Source organism: Pseudopipra pipra, chromosome Z (genome assembly GCF_036250125.1).
Source record: "Pseudopipra pipra isolate bDixPip1 chromosome Z, bDixPip1.hap1, whole genome shotgun sequence".
Lineage (NCBI taxonomy): Eukaryota > Metazoa > Chordata > Aves > Passeriformes > Pipridae > Pseudopipra > Pseudopipra pipra.
Genome location: NC_087581.1, coordinates 1,015,969 through 1,040,131, shown reverse-complemented (window position 1 = coordinate 1,040,131; position 24,163 = coordinate 1,015,969). Strand labels below are relative to the sequence as shown.

Sequence of the window (24,163 nt, the reverse complement as noted above, 5' to 3'; positions counted from 1 at the left end):
AGCGATCCCGCTCCCTTCCCTGCTCCCCTCAGCGATCCCGCTCCCTTCCCTGCTCCCCTCAGCGATCCCGCTCCCTTCCCTGCTCCCCTCAGCGATCCCGCTCCCTTCCCTGCTCCCCTCAGCGATCCCGCCTCCCTTTCCTGCTCCCCTCAGCGATCCCGCTCCCTTTCCTGGTCCCTTCAGCGACCCCGCCTCCCTCCCGGCTCCCCTCAGACCTCTCGCCTCCCTTCCCGCTTCCCTTCTCTGCTTCCCTCCGCGATCCCGCCTCCCTTCCCTGCTCCTCTCAGAGCTCCCACCTCCCTTTCCGTTTCCCTCAGCGATCCCGCTCTTCTCTCCCTGCTCCCTCAGCGATCCCGCCTCCTTTCTCGCTTCCCTCAGAGTTCCCGCCTTCCCTCCCCTCTCCCTTCAGGGATCTCGCCTCCCCTCCCTCCGCCTCTCGGAGCTCCCGCCTGCCTTTCCCGATCCCCTCAGCGCTCCCGCCTTCCGCCCTTCTCTCCCTGCTCCCTCAGCGCTCCAGCCTTCCGCCCATCCCTTCCCGCCCTCCCGCCCTTTCCTGCTCGGAGCTCCCGCCTTCCCCCCTTTCCCTCCCCTCCCGCTCCAATCGAGTTGTCTTGTCCCCAGGCTGAATTTCCTCGCCTTTTGCAAACGTAACTAACGGTGTCAGATAAGTTCTGCAACAGCAGTTGCTTAATGAAGGAAAGAACTTCTGTGTTTCAAGCAGCGCGTAGGATTACATCATCCAAATAAATATGCATCAGGCAGGCGGAGACTATGTATTAGGAGGGCGTGTTCATGTATTTTTTACTATATAGAAGTAACTTTTTACGCTTTGGCGGCTTTTGTGGAAGCCTTGCACCCCGCGCAAGAATAAACAGTTATGCCCTTTCCAAACCACACTGCGTCTTTAAAGAGCTCCTAACAAGCGCTCCCCCCCCTCGAGAGCGCTCGCCCTTCCCTTCGCGCTCCTCCCTCCTCAGGGAGGACGCTCCTCCCTCCTCCTGCCGCGCACGCGCCCGCCCCGCCCCGCCCAACGCCCGCCCGAGCGCGGGCGGATTCGAACGGGGCCGCCGGCGGGATCCGCTCCCCGCGTCCCGCCGCTCTCCCCGCGTCCCGCCGCTCTCCCCGCGTCCCGCCGCTCCCCTGCTCCCTCTCCGGCCCCCGCGGCGCCGGGAGCGGGGGTGGCACCGGCGGAAGACTCGCGCTGGGTCCCGCGCGTCGTGAGGAGAAACGGGCGCTGCCGCTGACCTCGGTCCCCCCTCAGGGTGTCCTTGATCCTTCCCGGTATAGCGGCTTCCCTCAGGTATGGAGCGTGGTGAAAGCGGCGGGTGTGTCTAACAGCTGGTTTAGTAAAGCGCGGCGGTTCGATAGCGTTGTAAGCGAAAAGAGAAGTAAAAGCTTCGTTTCCCTGAGTGAGCCGCCGGAGGGAGCTGTGTGAGCGCTCGGTGCAGGGCCGCGGCCTTAAATGCGGAGGTTTTGTCACGTTTTATAACCTTTTTTTATTGATTATTGCCTGTAATAGGGCTAACAATTCTATTACTACAGACTGTAGTCGATATATAATGCTCTTTTTTGTGCCTCCATACTCTGCTAACACTTTTTTTTTTTTAAACACATCTTTAAATATTAATCACTGATGTAATCTCCCTGAGAGAGACTTACAGAAGTCCTTTGGATAAAGCAGATATTTCTTGTTTATTTCAGTAAATTTCCAACTCCTTGATTAGTGGACACTTCAATATAATTCCCGGTTTTATGGGGAACTGCAGCACTGATATCACACACTGCATTGATCTCCAGAGTTCAGGGAAATATTATTGTCTAATGTCACTCACTTTGTGCTTCCCCTCCTGCCTTCAAAATTCAATAAGACATAAGGGAATTACAGCATTTACTGCTTCACTGAAGTTCCCTTTCCTTCTTTGGCAGATCGGAGTCCTTCTGAAAACTCTGCTTTTGTGCGTAGTCTTAAATTACTGCCTTTGTTTTTGTTCCCCTTCAGCGTGATGGTGGAGGATATGGCATCCGCAATGATGGAAGATCTCTGCTTACACATCAACACGAAGATTTCAAATATTAAAAAGGCCTTTCAATTAAAAAAATTAGGTAAATGAGATTAACAGTGGGGTTCGGTTTGCACCCTCCTTCAAGAAAAACATTGAGGGGCTGTAGAACAGAACGGAGCTGGGAAGGGGCTGGAGCAGCAGGAGGGGCTGAGGGAGCTGGGGGGCTCATCCTGGAGAAAAGGAGGCTCAGGGGTGACCTTCTGGCTCTGCAACCCCCTGACAGGATGGGGGAGCTGGTGGGGGTTGGGCTCTGCTGCCAGGGAACAAGGGACAGGGAAAGGGGAAATGGCCTCAGATTGTGCCAGGGGGTCTTAGGTTGCATATTGGGAAAAATTGCTTCATGGAAAGGGTTGTCCAGCCCTGGCACGGGCTGCTGGGGCAGTGTTGGAGTCCCCATCCCAGGAGGGAGTTAAAAGCTGTGTGGATATTGCACTTTGGGGCATGGATTAGTGGTGGCCTTGGCAGTGCTGGGGAATGTTTGGGCTCTGTGATCTTAGAGGGCTTTTCCAAATTAAATGATTCCATGAGCTCTGTTGGCTGTGTGGAGCACGACAGTTTGACTTGCTGCTTCTCCTGGGTGGGAGGATATGGTGACTGGGGAGTGTAGAGTTTGTAGGTAATACTGCTTGTGGAGGGGAGGGAAATGGGATTTTGGTGGGGTTTTTTTGTTGGAGATTTTGCAGCTTAACATTCTCTCTTTGACAGGTGAAGAAAAACGCCTCAAACTTAATGTTCGTAAAATAGCAAAAGACATGATGCTCTTGAATGATCTCCTGGATAAAATGGAAACTGAAGTTAATGAGCAAGAAAAACTAAAGAATTTACTACAAGTAATATTTTTTTGTTGTTGTTCATAAAATACTAAAAGATTCAAAGGAATCTTTGATAAGTGTGTAGTTGGGTTTTTTCCAGATCCTCAGTGATATGTTTGGATGCACGTTCTTAGAAGAGAAACTGGGGCTTGAAACAGCCTTACTGATGCCATATTAAGCAGTTCTCCAGCTAATGAACATTAATAATTTTATTTTTCAAGGTTTATACATGGAATCATAGAATCACGGAATGGTTTGGGTTGGAAGAAACCTTAAAGCTTATCTTTTTCCAACCCCCTTGCCGTGGGGCAGGGACACGTTCTACTGTCCCAGGTTGCTCCAAGCCCCATCCAAAACCTGGCCTTGGATACTTCCAGGGATCCAGGGGCAGCCACAGCTGCTCTAGGCAACCTGTGCCAGGGCCTCACCACCCTCACAGGGAGGAATTTCTTCCTAATATTTAATCTAAACCTTCCCTCCTTCAGTTGGAGGCCATTAGAAGCATGTCTTTATCACTGACCTTGAGAACATGTTTTTATGATAATAGATACCGTGTTCTAAAGAGCAGTTCAACTTATAAATCTTTCCAATAGCTACAAAAACTGTTTAATTGGAATATTTATCTATTCTAGTGTGTGTCTGCAGTGCCTTCATGTGTTAAGTCTTTGGGGAATGTAGGGGAGTGTGCTGTGGTATCTCTTCGTCACTACCACCATTCCCCTGCCCAGACCTGGCTAGTTGTGTATTGTTAAAGATTTGCATTTGCCTGCTCAAACTTCTCAGGCACTTTGAGGGCAAGGGCAGACACCCCTTGCTCTGTTTCTCTGAGCTTTACTACTTTCTTTTGGGAAATGATGGGGTAAAGAGGCAAGACGACAGGGAGAGAGCAAAGGACACCTCTGAATAAAGCTGAAAATTAACTTAAATTGCCCTAATTTTACATGCTTGACGTCGGTAGGTTCAGATTACTGATGAAGTCTCACATCAATTTCAGGAGCTCCAGCAGGCTGGCGAGAGAGACCTGAATGAAGCACAGCACCTCCTTGAACACATTCCTCTCCACCTGCCTAAGCCAACTCAGAGCTGGTATGTGGTACATGAGCATGGGGGTGTCAGGCTGCTCCTGGCAGTGTCCAGGTGCAGCATTGTGGAGCTCTGCTCCTTTCACTCTATATTGACTCTGAAATTTTGGGAGCCAAGGTTGTATCTATCGATTCTGGATTTTGCTCTTGTCCAGGCTCGTGCTGCCAGCCTAAAAAATCCACCAGGTGAAGACCATAAAATGGCAAGTTGTTCCAATGGAAGCTTCCAGTGGCAGGTGTGATGCAGTAGAAAGCAAGGGCTTCTATGGATGTAAACAATCCTTGCTTTAAAATCACAGACACACTGATTTTATAACTGTAGTGCCTGTGGATTGAAGGGCGGGTAAATGATCCCAATGCTAGGTCATTAGAACTGAAGTTCACCACTGGCCTTCCAAACATAATTAAAAAAAAATCCTCTAACTTGATCATCTTTCTGAGGGGCTTTGAATTATCATCAGGGGTTTTTTATTCTCCTTTCCCTGCAGCAACCTGGCATTGATTTCAGGTGGCCATGACATCCTCTGCCTTGGAGGGGGCTGTGGTAAGAAGCTGTTCAGAATCAAGTAGCTCAAGTGTGAGAATGGCACACAAGTACGTGAGACAGCAGCTGTTATTCAGAAGGCTTCTAAGATATTGTAACTCTGACTGAGTTTCTCAGCTCTTTCTCTGGCCTCTTGGAATTGCTTTTTATTTATGAGCGATGTTAGTGTATGCTAGGTGGGGGTTTCTTCCAAAGTCTTAATATCTGGGGATCCCAGGACTTGTTTCTAGCCTTGTACCTTGTCAGAAGGTTTGAATTCAGTGACCTTATCAGTATGTTTGAATTCAGTGCTTCCAAAATGTGCCCTCAATATCTCAGCTTTGTACCTTGGTCTGGTTCCTGATACCAGACAAGCCTCAGGCTGAAAAAACTTCAGGTGTATTTCAGCAAAGCAAAAGGTTAAGTGTGTGGAAATAGGGTTCCAGAAGAGAAAAGTTAGATGTAATCTTAGTTGGCATGTAGCAGTATTCTCATTGGTGTAGGTACTGCTTTTATTGAAACTTAGATTAGTCTTAGCTGGTGGAGAGATGACTTTTGCAGGAGCTTTTTCTGATTGCAGTTCTTTAGACATGAGCCCTCAGTTTGGGAAACAGTCTCTCAAAATGTGTCTAGAGCTGTCTTGTTCCTTTTCAATTTAAATGTTACTTTTTGTGTGTATGTGAGAGAATCAAAGTCCTTCAGAAATTACCGCTGGGGTTCTGCCTTTTTTGTCATAACCTGCTTTCTTAATTTAGGAAACCCTTTGTCCTAAGTTTGTATCAGCTCCTGGAAATTGTTTAGATGCAAATGAGGCTTGTTTAGTGATTGTGCCACCTCTGATATCGAAAAAATTCTTTTGGGATGTTGATTTCCCTTCCAGTCTTGTCCTGCTTGTGGTCAAGAAGTTAATTGTGATATGACTTTAGCCGGTCCTTCCTGTTCTGGACAGAACCACATATGTAAAACCAACCAAGCTTTTCTGATAATTTTCTACAGACTGTGCTCTGCCAGCTCACAGCTGCTGTTCCGTCAGTGTCAGTTTGTTGTTGGTTTCTCCTGGGGAATAACACATTTTATGTTAATGCCATTTGTCAAAGCATGCTTTCTCCTTTTGTCCTCATCTTGTCAGTTCTTGATGTTCACCGTGTTGTGCAGTGGAGGGTCAAGGAAGTGCAAGACAGGACATAATTGATCAGAATCCACCATATCACTGCTGATATGTTTTCAGTCCTCTTCTCCAAACCTTCCTCCACTGACCTCCTCCATTTCTGTTCATTTATGTCCCCACATGTGTGGAGATGGGGGTACTAATGGACTGTCGAGTGACTGTCATGAGATAATGCAGAAAGCAGAGCCAGCACTTGAAGGCTGGTGAGACAGGCCTTGAAATCCCCAGGAGAATGAAAACACCCACGCAGATGAATTGAACGATTCATGGCTTTAGCTACTGTTTCACTCCTGCGTTCTCAGGGTTTTCTTTTCTTGTTTACCAGAGGAATCTCACTGAAATAAAAACCAACTTCAAAGTCTCTCAAAGCCCTTGTATCCCAGGTGTTTACTGAGAGCAGTTTATCACTGTGCCAAGGCTAGATTTTGTAAACAAGCGTCAGTTCTTTCTTCTCGTCCTCCAGGTCATGGTGAACTGTGTCTATACCACGTCACTGCAGCAGTACAGGGTCAAGGGATTGGGTGGAAACACAAAGCAAAGGCACCTGGGGATGAGGAACCGTGTAGAACCATTGTTGCAGTAGGATGGATGCCAGGAGACTGGAGCGTGGGAGGAATGAAGTTTCAAGATGTGAACTCTCTTCCCTTTGTCCTTGTTTTTATCCTTCCATTCCAAACCCACCTCCAATACCACCCAGAATCCCCCCTGCTTCCCTTTCCCTCGTCTTTGTTGACATTCCCTGCTACCTCCAAGGATGCCAGGATTCATTTTGTTGTTGTTGTTCTGATGTAAACAGATGTTTTTCAGATGTTTACATCGGAGTAGGTTTAGCTGTTGGTGCCAGGGGTTTCAGAGGGGCTCTGGGTTGTGTCGGGCTGCTCCCGTCCCTGTCACTGGCCAGGCCGTTTGAGAGTCCAGCAGGTGGCACTCCCTGTCCTCTCCGTGGCACTTGCCTTTCCTGGGATTGGGACACTGAGCTTGGGTGTGTCACATCAAGTGACACCTGGAATCCCGGCCCCGGGTCAGCAGATGGGGCACTGCTGTGCCGTTCGCTGGCTGTGGGGCCCCACGTCAAAATAGAATCTCTTATGGGAAGGTCAGATCAAAGTCGAGGATCAGTTTCTTGTGCCAGGTCAGCTCTGTACTGCTTTAGTTAGTTTTGTTGCACATCCCAATAATGTCCATATGCTCCACCGGCCAGATGCATCCTCTTTGCTGTCCTCATGCCAAGGAGCCTCTAGGTGGGTGGCTGGGAAATCACTCTGGGTTTGAGGCTCTAAGCTAAGCCTTTAGAGGAAAAATAATGCTCTACTAACCACTCAGAGCAGGAAATTCTTTGACTTTGGGGATCTTGCAAAAAAAAAAAAAAAAAAGAAAATATTAAAAAAATCACAGTCTGCTGGATGTTGTTGAATTTCTTTACTTCAAAAGACTAATGGATGAGTCAGGCTTTCCAAGATTTGAACTTGTTTCAGAGAGCTCTGAAGTATTTCAAATCTGCAGCTCTGTGCTGTGGTTCATCTGATAAAAAGCCAGGCCTGGTGTTCTCTGAAATGTAACGGTACATTAAATTCTGAGCTGCGCTGTGCTGTGTTTGGACTGCTTCCAACTCACCTGCTAGCAGTCTTTGTAGCAGAGAAACCAAGAGCTGTATTGCAGTCACCTGAAGGATGCAGTTTGAAATGGGAGTAGGCTTGCTTTATTTATTTCTGTTTTGCGGAATATCATTAATTCTGTTCATCCAGCTTAACAGATGGATTAGGATTTGCATCTGTGAGTAAGCAGACTCCATAATGTAATGGAATTCTCCTTACTACTTATCTGCTATTTATACACTTAATATTCATTCATTTCACAGCGTCACTGTGCCAACTGTGAAACACGAAGAACAAACAAAAGTGGCAGAACCTGAACCTGCTAAGAAACCTGCAAGAGAGAAAAGAGTCATTAAAGAAATACCGTTAATAATGGCAGAAGAATTTGAAGCTGTTCCTGCGTAAGTAAGCGTGGCTTTCCTTACACCCTGCCACAACAATTCGGGTGGCAAACACAGGTTTGGGAAAGTGACCTCTTGCAGAACTGGGACTGACAGAGATGGCTTGAAACTTTAAATATTCCACAGGGTGAAACATCATGATAATAGCTCCAAATAGTTGAAATGCAGCACTGGCAAGCCTGAAAATGAAATTAATAGAGTCTTCCTTTTTATTGGGAAGATCAGAACTAATCAGTTAAAACCCAAACTTCTTATTGCAAAAGTCACTGTCATTGTATGAACAGAAATTTATTAGCTAACAGGTGAATTCTCTCCTTGTTTTGAGAACTTACAGGAAAAAAAAAAAGAGCCATGATCTCATAAGATGAAAGGTTTGTTTATAGCTAGAAGGAAAAATAATCATAAATGCTGGTTTTATTTGACCCAGTTATTGGTTTCTGGAACTTCACAATTCTTGATTTATCAATCTGTTTTCAGATAGCAAAGGAAATCAAACTTGTTTCAAGGAGAAAAAGCTTTGCACTGAAATTCCCAAATTTCTTCAATAGAAAGCTGTGGGTATTTTTCCCTAACATCAGGACCTGATTAATGGATATCCTTGTCTGAAGTCTGTCATGTAGGAATAACTTTTTTTTAAATGGCTTTTTGGGGGCAAGGATAAATATTTCTGCAAAAAAGGAGAAATTTCTCTAAGGCTAAACTGTTATTGAGGCTCTAGATTCAGTGTGTTCCCTGACAATACCCGTTTCAATATGAAATATGTTTTTGAGTCTGTATTTTGCTTGAGGCTTTCCAGTAATTTTTCCTGCAGCTTTCAAAATTTTCAGGTGAGTCGTGTCCATTTTCTTTCTTATCCTGAATGTTGAGCTAATGATAAAGGACTTCTGGTTACCTCTTAAAAGAGCATGCACCTGGTACTTTTTATTCTGCAGATCACCTCTAGTACTTTTTGTATTTACTCCCTTAGGTAGTTCTCTCCTGATAAAATTATTGGGGCGTAAAGCCGGGGCATGGGAGTCTTTGGTGTTTATCTCTGCTCTGGCAAGAGAAGTAGACACAGACCACTCCCAGTAGATATTATTTTAACTTCCAGTTAAAGCTATGGTCTTCCACATCACAGGACAGGTGGTTGTGGCACTTGGGGGACGTGGGTTAGTGGTGGCCTTAGCAGTGGGGAAAGGGTTGGACTTGATGTTCTCAGAGGGCTTTTCCAGCCTACAGGATTCTGTGATCATCCTTGAGAATAGAAGGTTTTCCTCTGCTGTTCACAGACAGAGAGGATGGGGACAGAGGCCAGATGGATCCTTTTCCTGCTCATTGCAGGCTTATAGAGAGGTTACATCTTAGACTGTGCTGGTGGAGCTCTAGGAATAATTTTATTCAGCTGGGAAAAGCATGTTTGTTCTGTGGAGGAAGATTTACATGAATTTACATAGATCTATTAATCTACCAGTATTACTGTTGCCTGGCAATGTTGTAGTACAAGATTGAGGGAGTACTTGTGATTTCACATACTGTTTGATCAAATCTAAGCAGCAAATATTTGTGACCCAAATTTTCTTGCACCAAACATATTCCCTTGGATGAACAAGGATTGGGTTCAGATCCCAGTTCTCCAGATCGGCACTGGTTCTGACCTAGGATCACGGTTGGACTCGATGATCATAAAGGTTCTTTCCAACCCAAACAATTGTGTGATTCTATTCTGTGGTCAGAGACTTGCAAATTATCTTACCCTTCAAATCTGTTCCAGAAAGGCATTTTTTTGAGGAAGAGAAAGGAAATTTCTTGGTATCAGTCTCAGTTAACATTGAGTTCAAGGCAAAGGAAGAATCTTTCTTTATTCTGTGTCTAAAATTCTTGCTGCTTTCTAAAATGTTTACCGCTTAAAATATTTTAGCATCTGCACATTCATTATAACTCTTGAGTTTCAGAAGATGGTAACTTGAGGGAATATGTTTCTCTTAGCCTAAGCATTTTTTAAGGGAGCAGGTGGTGGCCATTAAGAGGTTTATCTCTTTTAGTGTGGTATATATGTGATGCACTGATGCTCTTCTTTTCTCTGAGGAGGACATCACTGTGCTTTGGTTTTCATACCTATGGAAAAAAAAATACTTCGAAAAAGGGCTTCTGTGGATTAAAAAAAGAAATCGGGTCACTTGTTTTGTTTTGGTTTTTTTTTTTAAAGGAAGATTTCTGAGTTTTGCTGGTTTTGGAATAGCGATGCAGATTTTAAAGTTCTTTTAAATCTAAATTAAATGGCTGGATTTGGAACTTCTCAACCTTGTATTTTTATGTTAGTGTATGTATGGACTGAAATAAATGTCAGCATTTACAGGTTTTCCAGCCATGGTTGGGTAGCAAAATGAGAGGACCATGAAACAGCTGGAGTTTTTATGATCCTTAGTTATGCACAGAATAAAAATTCCGCTTGGTTTTGACAGAGTTTAATTTCAGACTAAAGCATCTTGGATGCCCAAGGGCCTTCTCAGAGCCCTTGTTTCTTAGGTTTAGGCAACCCAATCCTGCTTGTCCGTTTCAACCTCAGAATGGGTTGAGGTGCTCCCTTGGCTTTATTAAGTGTGTTCACCGAGTGTCTATGGATAGTGGGAGCACAGGAATTTAGATTCAGGTATTTTATACCTCTGGGCTTAGCCTTCATAGCTCTGCACGTTCCCCTGTGCCTAAGGGAGGCAGACAGAGCAATAAATAGCAGTTAATGCATACAGGCAAAGCCTTCCCGTGGTTGTAGGATGTGTTGTTTATGCTGTGGCTGCATCTCAGGGGTGGTAGTGCTGCTTTTATTTCTGTGTGAAGCAGATCGTTTTTATAATTACAAAGCGGCTGCACATCCAACTTTGGATTAATCGAAGAAGTATCAATAAAGTTGAAAGCTGGCTGCGAGTAACTTCGTGGCCACTAAGTTTCAAACTCAGTCAGAACTAAGAGCAGTTACTTTGAATTCGGGAGGTTTTACACACCTCGTTTGGACCTGGCAGCGGGGACTGGCTGTTATTGAAATCTACAGCAAACACTTACTTTTAGTTGGCAGTGGTAAAAAAAAAAACCCTGCCCACATTCTGGTTTGGAGTATTGAACTTGTAGTTGATTAGCCACTTCCGCTTTAAATTCTCTGTATGTTTTCCAAAGACCTTTGGTTTGCTGTAGCAACTGAATGATGGTCACAGGATAATTCAGGTTGGCCTGGCTCTTACTGCCATGTTTTCTGGGGGGTCGTGTTGTTATTTCAGTTTCAGATTTCATTTTTATATAACGGCTTCTCAGTTTGCAGCACTGTTCCTTTTCCTTAAAGGCATGCCTTTACATCTATAAATACTGAATAGCCTTACTTGCAAATTATCCCAGTGTTCTAGTTTTTCCACATCACTTTGGTTTTATCTTCTGTGCTTCCTGTACCTCTAGGCTGTTATCAACAGATCTTATTCTTCTAGTACTGGTTTTATGAAATGCTCTGAAAGTTCAAAAGTGGACCTTACTGGTGCAGAACGGTGCCTGCACAGCCCAGTAGGCTGCACAATGAAATATAGAAGACAACACAGAACTGGTAGTTCTTCAAAAAACCCCACCAAATAAAAGAATGTGAGATCAAACACAGGTTATTTGTGGTGATGATATGAACCAAGCTGTGCTCTTAGGCAAACAGATTTCATTTCATGCGATGTTTTCTGTGAAGTCACTTGATTTTTCTGTGTTTGTAGTTTAAGTGGCATGCTATAAAAGCAACTTTTATTCCATTTTGAAAGACTTTTTACAGCTTAAACACTGGATATATTTTACTTCATTTAGATTTCTAGTATTTCGTTTTTCTGGTTTAGAATTTGTCGTGGCTTTTTTACCTTCAAGACTGTTAAACAATCAAGGAAATGAACAGAATTAACTACTACATTTATTCATTAACACAAAGCGGAGGAAACTGCCTCTGACTGGGAATGGCTTGTTCAGTTAAGGCTGATGAAAGAGAAAAATAAACAAGGAACTTTGCGACTTTCTGGTTACTGATTTTTATTTTTATTTCTATTTGTAGGTATCTGAAAGGTCGTTTAGCGTATGATCAGATTAATGCAGTTGTTCAAGAGATTAACAAGGCTGTCGTGGAGAAGTACAAGATCAGGCATCGGCCTTTGAAATCTATGTGTTCTACAGTCAGAAATCTCTACAACAGGTTCATACAAGAAGAAACTAAAGATACTAAAGGTATTTCTTTTTTTTTCCCTTTTTTAGTACCTAATTCGTAACACTTGGACGTTGCAGCACAAGTATAATAATACTGGACTTTTTTTCCAGTATTTGTGACTGAAGATTATCCCACATCTGATTTGGTCACTTTTTGTATGTTTTCACATGTCATTTCCATGGCGTGTCGTGGCAGAAACTTTGAGTGCACAAAGATTTAAGTTTGGAATCGCTACAAGTTCTGGAAACTCCCAGTTTGATAAACAAAACATATAAACTGTGTTTTCAATCTTTAAGCTAGAATGGACATACACCATTGAAAATTTGTTCTGAAGCTGGGAAGTCTGACTGACTTAAAATTCAGTTGTCCTGCAGTGGCTTTGTGGGAAAGACAGGTCCATCTGACAATCTTAAGAAGTTTTCTTCTCTTAAAAGCATAGAGGGAGTGAAAATCAGCCAAAATACCTTTCCCTCGATTGAAAAGAAAGTTTTGCTTGCAGGTTAGTTTTTCCAAAAAATATGTGGCATGGTAAATCTCTGATATTAAAATCCCCTTTTTGACATTCCTTTCCTTCTGAGAACAAGTATGTAATTATTCCTGGAGGGGTGTACTGCACATGTCAAGCTTGGCCATGTCCTTAGAATGCCCTCATGCTTCCAATTTCAGACATAAAGAGTGGAGCAAACTCTGTTCTGTCTCACAGAAAAAGAACTTTCTCTGACAACACCTTGGCACCCACCTCCCTGTTTTTGGCCTGGACAGAATGTGAGAACATTCTGCCCTGAGCATTCACTGTGTACTCAGGAGGAACTTTATGACAAACTGCAACTTGTTCTTGCTTTGATTTTGTTGCTGTTCAAGACTCTCAGTGTTACAGTATGGTGATTACATCACTCACTTCTGGATTCTAAATGCAGCCTTTCTGTAGGAAGGACTGTGATCTGATGGACCTGCCTGTCACTTTATTTTGAGACCTATAGGATAAGCATAGGATCATGGATTAGTTTGGGTTGGAAGGGACCTTCAAGATCGTCTCATTCCACCCCCCTGCCATGGGCAGGGACACCTTCCACTAGACCAGGTTGCTCCAAACCACGTCCAACCTGGCCTTGGACACTTCCAAGGGTCCAGGGGCAGACACAGCTTCTCTGGGAAACCTGTGCCAGGGACTTACCACCCTCACACTCAGGAATTCCTTCCCAATATCCCATCTAACCCTGCCCCCTGGCAGTAGGAAACCATTCCCCCTTGCCCTGTCCCTCCATCCCTTGTCCAAAGTTGTTAGCTTGTCCTCCAGCTCTCTTGGAGCCCCTTTAGGCACTGGAAGGGGCTCTCAGCTCTCCCTGGATCCTTCTCTTCTCCAGGTGAACCCTTCCAGCTCTCCCAGCCTGGCTCCAGAGCAGAGGGGCTCCAACCCTCGGAGCATCTCCATGGCCTCCTCTGGACTTGCTCCAGCAGCTCTGTATCTTTCTTACATTGGGGTCCCAATGGGCTGGACACAGGACTCCAGTGGGGTCTCACGTGTCATACAGAGGTCAGTGTTTAAAGGACTTTATTGAAATCATACTAAACACATGCAGCTGGATAACTTCATGTGACTAGCTTCTGATTTGGGCTCCAATGGTTTGGTTTCTCTAGACATGTTTTGCCTCAGTCTAACAATAGCTTATATTAATCTGGAATTTCTTAAAATACTTGCTTCATCACTCTTAATTTACAGCATTTTTTTTGTTTAATTGTTTCTGTCCTTAGACCTATAGTAAGGAGTTTGAGCCCATGGTTACTGGGACAGGCTAAACTCTAGGAAGGCCCTCCTAGGCCTGGGATGCTGCTCCATGATCCACAGGAGCGTTGACAGCAGTGAAGAAACCTTTCTAGCAACTTGACAAAGCTACAGGTAGTCAGAGAGAAATTTCTGCCAGAAATTTGAAGGTTTTAAATCTGAAAGATTGAGGTATTTTGTTTCTTCAAGCACCCGAGAGACAGCCTTATTTTCTTGTTTGTGTTAGAAAGTTGGACATTCAGCATCTGATAGAATGTGTGTGTTTGTGTGGTAGGTTGTTTTGTTTAGGTTTTTTTTTGTGACTAATCATCCAGAAAGTCTAGAGAAAAGGTCTGGCAGGCTGTCAGGCAGTTCTTATCTGGCCAGCACAAAATGATTAAATGTCTTTATCCATTGCATTTTTCAGGATGAGTTGTGCATTCATTGATTTGTTTGCTTAAATCTCTACTGTGAGTGACCCTCTACTTAGAATTCCCAGAGTTTCCCATCCTGGGCTGATTGCCAGCTGACCTGTTCTCTGATTTCAAGATGAGAAAAGATGCTGCCTGATTTGTCAGGGTAAATTCCAGCCTGTAAGTTGATTCAGGGAGTTTAGCTGGTTGTTTAGTGCATGGAGCAAACCACCACCCTTCATCCAGCTCTGGTTTCTTCATTAAAAAGATCCTGCTATGCTGAATGTTACAGCCCTGAATTCTGGGCAAATATAAGAAGAAATCTTGCTGAAATTCAGGACATTCTGGTGTTCCCCTGATATAACAGACTAACCAGTATGCAGGTTATCCCTGGGCTCCTAACACTTTGGGTTTAATGCCCTATTACCAGAACTTGTAAATGGTCTCTATCCAATGGTACTTGTATTTTAAGCAGTTATGCAGGTTTTCTTCTTTTCCTGGTAAACAAACTTCACACTTCTTATCTGTATGGGAATTCAGTGGTGTTACAAGCTCAGAGATTACAGCATAGTTTCCTGTTTGGGAGAGATCTAGATTTGGACAGTTATTGTCTCTGAAAGATTCTGCTTTCTATTAGACATGTGTCACCAACTCTCAAAGTGGACCAGTCTGTGAGAAAACACTACCTGTTATTCTTCTGCTCTGGCTAAAGAATATTTTGGGGAACATTATGCCTATAAATACTCTGGGACCTTAGTCCTTTACTGGCAGCTTCAGCTTTCCAGCTTGGATCAGCTATATTCTCTCCAGTTAAACTAGAAGGACCTTCTAATAACTTGAATGGTAATAACTTTAATGGAGCACCTCTTCTTTCTGTTGTCTTAGATGTCACTGCCTCTGCCTTAAAGGATAAATTGAGGAGGGAGAATGCTATCTTATTTTTCCAAGCTGAAACGCCCCTACTCCTGTGTCTTCCTTCTCATTAAACTTGGAGTCGCTTCCTTCTACCTCCCCTCCTTGAAGATAATTGGACATTTCCTTCTTATACCTCAATTAGCACATCCCTGGTTTCAGATTGCTTTTCTTTCTTACAGTTTTGTGGAGATACATGGTTAAAACCTTGTGCCATGTTACAGGAAGCATTAAATATACAGTCTTTTTACTAGGTCTATAATTATCTCCTATCTGAGCGGTAGAAAAAGACTGAATATGAAATCACAGCCATGGAATATAGCTACGGAGTGCTTAAAATTGTGGAGTCATTTAGGCTGGAACAGGCCTCTAAAAGATCACAAATTCCAACCACCATCCCAGCACCATGTTCACCACTAAAACATGTCCTCAAGTGCCACATCCTCACATTTTTTGAACACTTCCAGGGATGGTGACTCCACCACTGCCCTGGGCAGCCTGAATTGTAATGAGAATTTCCTTATGGAATTAGTTAATCAGCTACAAGAAGGCATGAGCTGCCAGCTCTGTCTGATGCAGGACCCTCCTGTGCCATTTTCTTAGAGGCTGCAGGGAGGATGCTGTTTCTGTGGTTAGTCTTTTTCTTGCATTTCCTTAAGTAATGAAGAACTGCTCTTTTCCAAATCGGATGGAGGTCAAAGGAATGGTGGGCTGCATGGCTCTGATGTATGCAGGGCTCTGTCCTCCTTTTTGCAAGGAGCCAATTCCAGAACTTGAGTTCCTGCCAGGAGACAGAGCTCACTGAGTGGGGCCTGAGGATGACACAGGGTGTCTGAACTTCATGGGAAGGCTGGTAATTCTCTTTCTGATGACAAATGTATAAAGTAGAACGAAGTTCCTGAGATAGCGTGAGGCCTTCCTGCTGCTGATGGTAGCTTTTCCGTCAGGGTGTGGAATTGTTAGGAAAAGGTGGCGTTCTCAACTTGTGAAACGTTAAAAGTGCATCCTGTCCTTTCTCTGGCAAAATCATTATTTGTTTTCCAGGTGAATTTTTTATTGTGGAGGCTGATATCAAGACGTTCACCCAGCTGAAGCTGGACAAGCGCTTCCACAGCATCCTGAGCATCCTCAGGCACTGCCACAGAGTGAGAGAAGTTCGTGGCTCAAACCTGGTCCGCTACATCATCTGCTAACGAGCTTCCCATGGGCCCAAGAGAGAGACAGTCTGTCTGTGTGCACTCCTTTCCAGCTCTCTTGTTTCCTGAAAGGCAGGAGTGAGGAAAGAGAGGCCGTATCAAACGGCCTTGAGGTTATTTGAGTTTTGTTTCGAAAAGTTGAGGGGAACTACTCTCTTTTGGTAAGTTACAAATTCAAACCAGAAAGGCAACTGGTTACAGGCAGCTTTTAATCACATTTTCACGTCAGCACATGAAAGTTAAATGCTCTGCATGTTAATAATTTTCTTTTTGTGTTTATGAGTTGGAGATTGTAATAAAGACTCTGGGGCTACTCAAAGGAAGCATTTGTGTTTTTTTTTCTTAATGCCTCTAACCAATTTCCAGATTTCCTTTTTTTAATATTTCTTCTTATTATTCTAACTGTATGTTTTGGAGTTTTCTGCGTCAGCAGGTTGACTTTTCTTCCTGTGCCATTTACTTTGTGATTATGTAGGTTTAACTTTGAAAGTTGTAGGGAAGAAGCAAGAAGGGCCTCGGCCAGGCCCAGAGGAACCACGTCCAAGTGAAAAGTGAGCACTTTGTAAGGAGAGGTCCCACATGTGGAACAGTTATGGCAGCCTTGAAAAGGAACTTGATGGGCAAACAAGACTGAGAGACAGGTGTCTAATGTTTTAATTAGTAGTATAATTGGGGAAGATGATCAAGGCCATGTTGGACGGGGCTCGGAGCAACCTGGTCTAGTGGAAGGTGTTCCTGTCCATGGCAGGGGGTGAAATGAGATGGGCTTTAAGGTCCCTTCCAACCCAAGCCATTCTGGGATTCTGTGAGACCTATTCTTAATGATTAAAACTTGCTGTTCTCAAAACATTTGTTTCCTTGCTGAAACAAGATGAAATTATATGATGGTGTTCACCCAATGGGTGGTTGCCGCTGACAGTGGTTTTTTATACTTAGGTGGAGGCTGGGATCCTTGGGATTGCCTTTTCCTTCTGTTGGATATTAAAAACCAAAACCTTATAGTATACAACATAACCTTGGTTTTGCCTATTCGTGATAAAGTCCTGAGAGTTTCATCAAAAGTTTTTTTTCTGAACAGTTTTTTCTTTTTTTAATTTTTGTTTTCCTAGTACTTGTTTTGGTCTGGGTAAGCTTGAACAGTTTTTTTTCTTTTTTTAAGTTTTATTTTCCTAGTACTTGTTTTGGTCTGGGTAATCTGAATTGCTGCATGACCTTTTTTTTTACCTCCTTCATATGTTTTGTTGCGGGGATTGCAGTTTGTGCTTAACTAGGTGTTGGTTAACAGCCTTCAGTCTGTTACTATGGAGTTTTTAATTTTCTAAACTATTTTCCCTCAGGCATATTCTCGCAAATGTGCTCGTTATTTTTAATTCCCTACCCTAACAGTGCGTTTTCTTTTTGTTTTACTTCTCCCAAGGAAGTCTGGACTGTGGTCACTTACTGTGCCTTTCCACCTTTCTTCCTCCAAAAGTTCGTGCTGACTTGCGAGCTGGGAAAGAGCCATTCCCAGCCATCCCAGGGGCTCAGTGAGCTCCTGTCTCCTCTCTTGAAATGTGTTTTTTGGTGTTTCCAAAGCGTCTGGGGGAGAAAACATTCTCTTCCAGGAGTTGCCTCAAAATAGGGCTGTTTTCTGATGTATGTTTACTCACTTCTCTCTGGCCAGTGCTCCCCGTGTCGTTCACCATCAGACAGTGGGCAATGCCACTGGGTGCCTGTAGGTGTTTGGGGCAGCTCTGCCAACCATCATCTTTGCTGCTATTTCGGCTTCTGGAAATGAGACAGAACTGATGCCATACACAAGAAAGGGATTGTCTTCCCACAGCCTTAATCTACTCTCCTTGAGACACAGCTCAGTTCATGATTTCACCCCTGTTGCTCTCCACCCCCTGGACAGCAGGAGCTGTGAAGAACAGGAGGAGTGGTTGATGAATATGTATCTAGTGAGCAAGGTTACCTCCTGGCCTGGTCTAGATGAAACAGGGAACCCAATGCCGGCAATAATTTGATGTGGTAAATGCCTTGGGCAGAGATGAAAGAAGTGTCTGTTAAGTTTGGCCTTGGTGGTCAGAAATCAAACTGACTCCTGTTGCCTTGTGTGCACTGTGTGGAGGTCAGAGAGTGGGGGAGATGCTGTTTGACAGTGAGAAAGCAACGTTGCACAAGCCTGGCAGCAGCAGGACTGATGAGCCACCGGACTGTGCTGCTTGGGAGAGGAAAGGCCTCACACATCCCAGGGGAGCTGGGTTCTGTGCCTGTCAGAGACCCACGCCTCTGCAAAACTGAGCCAAAACCAAGCTGCTTTTTTAAAATGCTCTTTGTTCCTGTTCCTGCTTTGCTGGTTTGTTGGTTAAAAATTAAAACAAAAAGAAAAAGGCATTTTTTTTGTTCTCCTTAATTCTTCTTTTGAAGAGGCACTAATGGAAATAATTATCTGTTGAAATCAGTGCTCAGAGCGCTGGCACCCCTGAGTATTTAGCGCTGCTGTTGTTTCAGGAGGCAGTGATTTCCATCTGTGAGAGCACATGTTCCCTTTCATAGTAGCCATGAGGAGGAAGAGAAAAGGAGAATTTCCTGTCATTCACGAGTCTTTTCTTACAGGGAGCTGATACTGAGCAGGGCTGTAGAGTAACTGTGTAAGGGAACTGGGTGGTAAAGAAAGTGATTGATGTCAAGGTCTTTGACAGAGGAGTCTCCCAGCTGAGAAAGGTTTCTCTCCCATACATGATTTTATCAGATGACCATCTGAATTGTTCTCTTAATTTAAAAATCTTAGAACCTTTTTTCTAGGATGGTGCTTGCTGTGCCTCATGGGACTGAACAATCCACAATCCAGACAAACCGCAGGGATTGCAGTCACAGGTCTGCTTGCCTTCCCTAGCCTGTGAAATCTGGAGTCTTTGTGTATCACAAACAAGATGATATATATTTAAGCAGCTTAATATCCTCATAATTAGCTTTAAATGCTAACCCTTTTCCATGGCAAAGTACAGAAACAATGGTGCTTGCTAATTAAAAGGTTGATTTTTTAATTTTTTTTTTTCTGTCACAGAATTTTCTGGGAATTGGGATGCAATTAAAATGCAGGAAAACTTGTTTCAACAGAACAGCTTTAAAAATGGTTGGGTTTGTTTATAGGCAGAGGCAATTAAGCATTTTATATGTACAGACAGAAACGTGGAACAAGTTTATCCCTACATGTGTTGCTTTCAAAGCTGAACGAAACTCAGCATTTTGGAAAGATTTGGTTGAAACCAGATAATTGTGTTTGCACTTTGATATATCAGGTGGTAGCCTCAGCTTCCTCAGATGGAGAACTGCACTAGAAAACTGGTTTTCGCATTTCCTCAATTCTTCGTGGATTTACTCGACAGAGACAAACCAGTGGAATATCATAGGGCGGAATAGCAACACAATGGCTTTAATTTTTTTTCTATCCCAGTTCAGTAGTGCATCTTATTTAATTGATGTGAGATTAATAAGTGATGATGAGTCCAGGCCTTTACGTCACTTTGTGAACTGAAGCTGCATGGGCTCCCCTGGCATTAATTTCAGGCTGTTTCACGATCAGTAGAAGTTTTGTGGATTGATCCGTTCCGAGGTTTGCCTTTTTCACTTTCCTTTTTCCCAGATTTCAGGGGGAATTTGTTCCCACCTACCTCTTTGTGCTGGCCAGCCTCAACTCACTCCCCCCTGCTGATGCAGCTTCTCTTGCCCTGTTCAATTATGAACTAATGTTTTACGTTTGATATTTATGCAGCAGCTGAGAAACCTAAATTATTAAATTTCCCTGTGGCCCGAGCAGGCCAGGAGTTGGATGAGCTTCTTCACAGATGTGAGCTGTGCTGGCTTGAAGGATTTTTCTGGCATAGTGGTCCCTACCTGTGGGCTCATTCCTCGATAGAACCTGCCCCACTAATCATCAATAATTCAGCTGTGGCTCAGCACGTCAGATTAACCTTTGGGAACACTCTGAGGTTGCTGCTCCCTGCAACCTTTGATTTTAAAGCACCAAAATTATTAATTCAGAGAATAACCTTGCTTCTGGAGAGTTAATTCTGGGGCGACGGCGGTGACTTAGCGTGGCTTGGTTGTTGTGCAAGGCTGAGATTTATTCAAACTATTCAAATGTTTGATTTAATAATCCATATTTTCCTATTTGTTTTAATAGTCTGGCTCTTTTGTGATACCTTCAGCCACGGCACAGCTGTGTGAGGATGCCAGGAATACTGACAGAGTTGCTACAATACCCACCATGGCAGCGTAAGGGCGTTAAATCCCTGTCTAGTTGCTCATGGATGATATCTGGGTGTCCCTTTCTTCGCAGTTACAGCTGGATGTGATGAATTATCCAGAAGTTCAGGATGCTGTGTTGGTGAATTTTGTTCAAATCCAATTTCCAGATGTCCCTGCTTCCCCACCTCATGCATCCAAACGCTGCCTCCCCTTCTCCTCGTGCCAGTCCTGGGATGATGACAGGCAGAGATATCCATGGAAGCAGACACTGGGGAAGGTTGGGAATGAGCTGGCCAGCAGTGGCAGGTCATAGAAGACCTGCTGGTCACAGCAAAGCACAGATTAAAGTAGAAATACATTCTTGAAGCTATTGCAAAGTAAGCCAATAAATATATATAAACACTGAGTTTACCAAGCTCTTACCCTAGAAATGGAAAGCAGTCAGTCAACCTCCAAACACCACGTGTGGACTCAGCTTGGAGCCTTTCTCTGTGAGGTCCTGGTTGCCTGTTAGGGCTGATTAAAGAGAAGCCAGAAGCTGGAAGTGAGGGTGGCTTCAAAGGTGTGATGAAAGGGAAAAGTAAGGAATTTGGGTTACTTAATGTAGAAGGAGATGTGGAACTGTTAATGGTGAGTTCAGGTTTATCCTCGTGGGAGCTTGGGAATGATGCACAACCACTGGAGTTGGGTGTGCTCGAGCCTGGAGCGAGACCTCGAAGAAGCCATCATCCATCCTCTCAGACATGTGATCTCAGAGTCTGCTAGTTCAGGCTGATTGTTCCTTGAATGGGCTTGTTCCTCCTTTGTAGTGGCAGCAGCATTCTGGACGTCCTGCCCTTCCCTCTGCGAGATCTCGGGAATAATTGCGAAGGGAGAGAAGGACCCATTAACCTTTACCGTCTGCCTCTTCTCGGTGTGATCCAGTTGGTGTTTGCCTTGATGGCGATAATTACACAGAAGTATGTAATTGCGAGACAAATGTTTAATTAAGAGCAGGTTTGTTGCTTGTCTCTTGTCTGCTTCCATCTGGGAAGAGTGTGGTTATGCCGGTCGTCTTGGCAGCCTGGATCGGACGGGGGCCTGACGGGCCCATCCTGCACCCTTGCAAAAGAGTGAGGGAATAAATGCAATTAAAAGGCTAATGGGACCCTTCGTTCCCTGCTGCTGCCATGAGAGCTTCTAATTTCTAAGTAATACTTTGCCCAAGACCCACACCATTTGATGACACCCACTGTGGACAAGCCAGGTCTATTTTATTAAAATACATAATTTGTGATGGTGTGTCCTCACGGGTCAGGTGCCTTGTAAGGAAAACTGCTCTTCCAGATGATGTAGTTATCTGCCTCCAGATGAGCTTAAATCAAAATTACATTTTCTAGCTCTTCAGCAGTGCCCAGTAATGTATTCCTGCAATATCCTAGGAGTCAGAAAGCTTTTAAACCCAAAAAACCTTAGGTTGCAAAGGCTCGATGTTTAAGCATGTCTGAATAAATTGGTTGTGAATTCTCAGCCTGTGCTGCCTCTTGGGAAGACTCATCAAGGTGAAGGTGGCCCTGTAACCTGACTGCACAGGGAATTGGCATTAAAATATTCCTCTTCTCATTGCTGTCAAGTGCAGGGGGTGTTGGGGGCAGAGCTGCCTCCCTGCCTTTCAGTAACAGCAGCGAGCATCAGCTGCTGAAATAATTTAAATATCTTTTCCCTCTGGGAAATCACATTGATCTTAATAGGGTTTTTTAATTAAATAATATGCTGACTCTTACAAGCTGGGAATGTGTTGATTTTTTTGTGTTTATTATTTGCAGCAGCGTTTCCTTCTGGTTGTCGCTCAGTTTGCTTAAGGAGACAAAGGCTCAGGATTGCTTCCCACTGGGAAACAGCCCCCGGACCTGCCCAGAGGCTGCACCCAGGAGGATGGGATGTGGGAATATGTATATGAGCAGCTGCAGAAGTGTTAACCCCGCAGTGAATTGCTGGAAGGTCTTGTCACAGGATACATCCCAAACCCAGCGCCAGCGCTCTCCTGGTGAACCAGCTCCACTTGAGCTCCTCACTTCTTCCCTCCAGGCAACTGGGAAATTTGGAAACGGCTGGAGTTTCACCGTTCCTTTCCCCCGCTGATAATGAAGTGGGTAATTAGGCAGAACTGCAGCGATTTCACTGATTCTTTAGAAGCTGATGAACATAAAAACAGCCTGTTTCGCCCCAAGCTGGTGAATCCCAGCTGTGAACCCCCCCCACGCTCCACGGGCAGGGCTGAACGCTGGTGCTTTGGGGCAGAGGCTGGGAGGTGCCATGGCAACGTCTCAGGCAGGAGCTGGTTGGGTATGAACCTACATGCACGTGCCAATTAAAATTTAAACAGCCTCCCATGCGAGGAGTGAGCCTGTGCGGTGGGACCCGGGTGTATGAATAAAATATAAGAGTATTGAAGGGATGTCTGTGCTGGTGGGCACCCAGCTCCGAGGCTCCTCCATCCCTGCCTGGCTCCGTGGCTCTCCTTCCCTCCTTGGGATGGGTTTGGAGGTTTTGAGATGCTTTGGCTGCTGCATCACCTGTGACATGCTCATGGGGCTTCTACCTGCTTTGGGATGAGCTGAGCTCCCTGCCAAGCACCTGCACGAGACCCTCAGCGTTTCCCACCCCCAAATTGCCACAGTTGACTTAAGTTATCAATATTTTGTGCTGCAACGTGAACAAGGAGGGGTTCTCTTGTGGTTATGCCTTAATGATAATGTTTGGAGCGGTTCCTAAGCATGGCTTAGTAGTATTATCCCTATTGTACAGAAGAAAGATGAGTTGTCAGGGCATTGAAGTACCTCCTACAGCCACACTGCGAGCTGATGGTTAAGACTGCAGCACAAAGTGCTTCATCCCTGTCTGCCACCTTCCCATGGTCCCCCGAGCTTTCACCTGGCAAATCCCTTTCCAAGGAGTGATGCTTTTTGCTCATTGACTTGTCAAGCTCCACATTAAAACCACTCAGCTTCACCTTTGCCCCTTCAACTTAGGAATTCCCGATGTTTCCGCCTTAACAGAAGGAAAACCTCCCCCAATATCCAGCTTAAATCCAGCCATGGATGAGAAAAACCTCTTGCCCTAATGCCTGGCCTTGGAGGCTGCTTAGTGCGAGCTCAGGCCCCACTTTTCTCCTTCTTCTCCTTGCCTTGTCTCCTCAGACAGGGATGCTGCTGGCAGAAGTTGTCAGGAATCTACCTTCTCACTTTGCTCCGTGGGATTTGGTGGCCCCATTTGTAGGACCAAGCATTACAAACCTAACTCGTGGTCAAGGACACTACGCTGAGAGTGAATCTTCCACCGGCGTTGTTCAGTTACCAGTGGTTTGCACTGTTTGATTTGGGTCCTTATCTGAGCACACAGGACCTGGATTTTCTGTGATTCTGGGTTTTTCTGCATGTTTGGACACTTTTCCTGGTAATGGTTCACTAGGGCTTTGAGGTGCTTGTGCCCAGAAGTGGGGAAGAAATGGGACACAGGAGAAGGTGAGAAATTTCACTATCTCTGTGACTCCCTTCCTCCACATCCTGTGTAGATGCTGCTGCTGGGGCTCTTCCCCATGTGTGGCCACATCTGTGTTTCTCCCATCTGCACTTCAGATTTGCTCCACTGGATGTTGTTTTTTAGCCTGATAATAACTTATTTTTTTATCGACCTCGGGAAGCTCACCTGGAAACAGAACACGGGAGAGGTGGTCTGCAAAATGTTATCAGAAGCGTAAGAAAACAGCAGAACAGCCTTTTGCTCAAAGCTGGAAGCATGCAGTGCAGAGGCGGGGGGGGGATGCAGT

The 24,163-nt window shown here is 44.6% G+C and overlaps 1 protein-coding gene across 1 annotated transcript; it reads left to right on the top strand.

Annotated features, from left to right (window-relative positions):
* The first annotated feature begins 1,040 nt into the window (after positions 1-1,040).
* On the top strand, positions 1,041-16,445 carry SKA1 (spindle and kinetochore associated complex subunit 1). Its single transcript, XM_064641022.1, has 7 exons — positions 1,041-1,300; positions 2,000-2,103; positions 2,769-2,893; positions 3,870-3,961; positions 7,507-7,644; positions 11,690-11,859; positions 15,971-16,445. Exons 2-7 carry the CDS (start codon positions 2,004-2,006, stop codon positions 16,117-16,119), a joined length of 774 nt encoding a protein of 257 aa, XP_064497092.1. The 5' UTR covers positions 1,041-1,300; positions 2,000-2,003; the 3' UTR covers positions 16,120-16,445.
* Positions 16,446-24,163: the final 7,718 nt, after the last annotated feature.